Source organism: Gavialis gangeticus, unplaced genomic scaffold (genome assembly GCF_001723915.1).
Source record: "Gavialis gangeticus isolate Ggan-Ray unplaced genomic scaffold, GavGan_comp1, whole genome shotgun sequence".
Taxonomy (NCBI): domain Eukaryota; kingdom Metazoa; phylum Chordata; order Crocodylia; family Gavialidae; genus Gavialis; species Gavialis gangeticus.
In genome coordinates this window covers 145,640,998-145,644,481 of record NW_017729024.1, presented here as the reverse complement: position 1 = coordinate 145,644,481, position 3,484 = coordinate 145,640,998, and the positions used below count along the sequence as shown (strand labels likewise).

The 3,484-nt window shown below is 38.8% G+C and overlaps 1 protein-coding gene across 3 annotated transcripts in view; it reads right to left on the bottom strand.

Annotated features, from left to right (window-relative positions):
- DHX29 (DExH-box helicase 29) overlaps positions 1-3,484 on the bottom strand; it is a 52,016-nt gene that overhangs the window by 42,401 nt on the left and 6,131 nt on the right. The window contains exons 1-4 of one of the 3 annotated variants that reach the window (XM_019517864.1): positions 3,433-3,478; positions 2,672-2,801; positions 1,842-1,981; positions 428-556 (exon numbers count right to left, since the gene is read on the bottom strand). In XM_019517864.1, coding sequence (XP_019373409.1) covers positions 428-556; positions 1,842-1,981; positions 2,672-2,801; positions 3,433-3,468 — 435 coding nt within the window. In that variant the 5' untranslated portion in view covers positions 3,469-3,478. Of the gene's footprint in view, positions 1-427; positions 557-1,841; positions 1,982-2,671; positions 2,802-3,432; positions 3,479-3,484 lie in introns of those variants that run through there. The other 2 variants (XM_019517861.1, XM_019517863.1) reach the window with 2 other exon arrangements.

Below are 3,484 nucleotides of genomic sequence, written 5' to 3'. Positions count from 1 at the left end.
CGCAAAAAACAAACAAAAAAACAAAAAAAACTTATATGAAAGAATTTCCTCCTTGAAAGATGGAGTAAGTTTTATTTTACAATCACCATGTAAAAGGAAGAGCATTACTTTAAGTATGGTGGTAGGAAACAAGTTTAAGTCAAGATATTGTATTTTCCTTTCTTTCCTGATGCAATACTATTAATGCTCAATCCAAAACAGAATGAGAGAATTACTTTAGGAAGTATTACAGCTAGAAGTTTTAAAAGCTTTCTTCCCTCTGGATGCAATGCTTTCAAATCCAAAAAACTAGAAGGCAGTAAATTTAAGCCAGTTATTCAACAACTGGCTTTATACAAGCATATATGTATACAACAGTCATGATTTACAGATAAACATATGTTGTGATTTTGGAATGATTCCCAATAAAAATTGCTCTTCAACTTACAGGGTCAAACTTTTCCTCATCTTCTAAGTCATTCACAGATTCATTTTTCTCATCATCGCTCTGTTGCTCAGCATATTGCAAAATCCATTCTTTCATACTGAGCTCCTTATCTTTCCCTGTGGTCTTCTGCTTTGAAGAAAAGCCAACATTGAAGGCGATTATACAGGAAAGTGAGAATGCTTAACACAGGGATGGGTAAAATACAGCCAACAGGCTATACCCGGCTCACCAGTTGATTCTATCCAGCCCGTTAGCTACTGTCAGAAGGCTGAAGGGTGAGGGCTATGCCCTGCACTGCTCCAGCCAGGGCCAAGCTGGATAGCATACAGACTCCTCCCCCCTTCTCCCTCCCCCACTCCCCAGCTTCCTGTTGGCACTGCAGCTATGCAGTCCTGGCACTGTGGCATGATACATCACGCTGAGTGGCTGTCCTGCCCGCCCACCATAATAAGATACTACTGTCATGGTGTCACTAAGAGGCGAATCCATGTCAGTTGTAGGGGGGGCTCAGCTCAGGGCAGCTGCCCCTAACTTCCCCAGTGTTAGCTGCTGCTCGTTGAAGCAGGTGAGCAGGATAGCTACTTGCCACACTGCATCACATCCTGTCCTGTGCCGGCCTGCTGCTGTCAGCCACAGTGCCACGACTGTGCAGTACCAACAGAGGGGTGGGGAAGGAGGGAGGAGTGTGGGGAGACAGAGAAGTCTGTATGTTGCATGGCCCAGCCTGGGCTGGAGCAAAACAGAGCAGCATAGGGTGCAGCCCTCCCTCTTCAAGCTCCTGGACAGAATCATTTGGCATCTCCCCATGCCCTGCCCCTCAACAGCTCACAGGAACTTGTGAAGTGATCCTCCAGGCCAACTAGCTGCTCACCCTTGGCTTAAAATACTGACCAAAATAGGTTAAGTAAGATATAACAAGCTACTCTGATAAGGAACATCATCTTGCATTTTAACTATATGACTTTTAATATCAACACAAGAACTTTATAACTACTATGAAGAAGAGGCTTATGTGGGGAATCTTGCTTCTGATTTAACAGCTTATGGTATTTGACAACTACATTAAAAGGCAAGCTTATACAGACCTAAAATCAACATGAAACGTACCCAGATTTTTGTAGATTACACCAGTGAAAAAACAAGATTCATTGGTAAAAGATTTATCTGTACTGGAACCTTGCATTTTTCCTGCAAGGCAGATGTTTGCAGCAAAACTTCAGAGACCTTTTATTTTTTTAGACTTTAAAGATGTACTTTTATTTTCATTTAAACTTTCCCCTTCTAGTGAAAAGACTATTGTGTATACCTACTTCAAAAATATTTAATGTTGGCATAGCCCTGCTTCCATTGGAACCAATGGATATTATATGTTTTGAAAATCTGTTCTCACTAAGCACCGAATTCCTCAAGTTACCTTGATTTCGGGACCACCTTCTTTCTTTTTGTTGCTTGGCATCTGATGAGTTCCACACTGTGGCACGGGAGAATGAAACTTTGCTCTTGGTTTATGCTGTTCTTCTTCAAACTGCTGACTGAACCCTTCAGGTAATGCATCTTTAAAAAAAATAACAAATTGGAAATCCATGCAATGAAAAGAAAATAATGGAAAACTTGTGCAAACATTTGGGTATAAAATAAAGTAGGAAACAATTTAACAATGTAGCTACTGGAAATTCTGAGGCCTCGATATTTACGTAAGCAGAAGCCAATGTCTGCGCTCATTACCTACTTATGATGTATTGTTACTACTGGCTCAACTTGGGGAGGTAGAGGAGGGAAAAATACCCTAAGCAAAAACCTTAATTACTATTATTCAGCACTCCCATATAATACCACATACAAATAATACTACTTTTGTTTTTCATGCCTTTAAAAGCAACTATAGCTTGTAAAACCCTACTGGACAGCTTCTTTATGTATACATGACCTAGTAGATCTCTTCTGAGTGCAACTATGATATTAATGCTTTGCAGCTTTGAGGGATTTAAAATTCTTTCCAATAACTACATATTTCTATGCTATGTTCAGAAATAATTTCTTGGATCTATAAGAAAGTAATATTCCTAGGAAAAGGAAAAAGACAAATCCTGCCTCTCATGCATACATGGTAGTATATATACTACCAGTTACATGAATTATAGTCATTACAGTTACAAAAAACAGGACAAAAACCCATCTTGATGAGATACAAAAGCTTCAAAAGGCTTCAGCACCAAGAAGTTCTCTCTCTCCTGTTATACTTACCATCAGAGAGGTTTAAACAGAGCCAATCGAGCGCAGAATGAAGATCACCACCATACAAAATTGTATTTTTCATTGCTTCCTCAATGTGCTCAGTCTTAAAAGAAAATCCCTGCAAAGCCATGTATACATCCTACAAATAAAGATCATCAGACTATATTAAGCAGTTACATTAGATAAGTAAATGTTAATTTACTCAGAACCAGGCTTGTAAACTAAAAGTTTGGAAAAAATGGAAATTCGGCATTAAATGGATTCAAATGGCATTAAATATATGCCAACAGTAGACGAACCACTGAACAAGATATACTCACTATATAAAACTAATGTTTAAACCCACCTAAATCAGAAGCATCAAGGCACTAGAATTTGAAGAATTTAAAATGTATCTACTAGCCAAATGGAGGTAGATGGTGTCGTAAAAAACAGTCCCATACAAAACCCAGACTTTAAAAAAGGAAAAGAAATAGAAGTAGAGCTTTACATCTATCATTTTGCTGGAAGACAGTTTCATCACTCTGCCATTCAGGCGTCTTGGTTATTGCAAGAAGGAGGAAATATTTGTTATTACTATTTTGTTTTTCCCCCCAGCTGCCTGACTGCCAGAGAGGAAGGGTCTCTAGTCATCTACTCTCCAACCCAATCTTTATTTCGGTCTTCTTCCTCATATATAACAAATACCCAATTCCACAAAATGAGAGAGAGAAAAATGCTACTACCGAATAACACATTCAGTTACTCAGATCTCATAAAATAGGTTCTACCTGTAGTTTTTTGGCAGTAAGTCTTCTAGAAATCATTCCTTTGTCATCATAT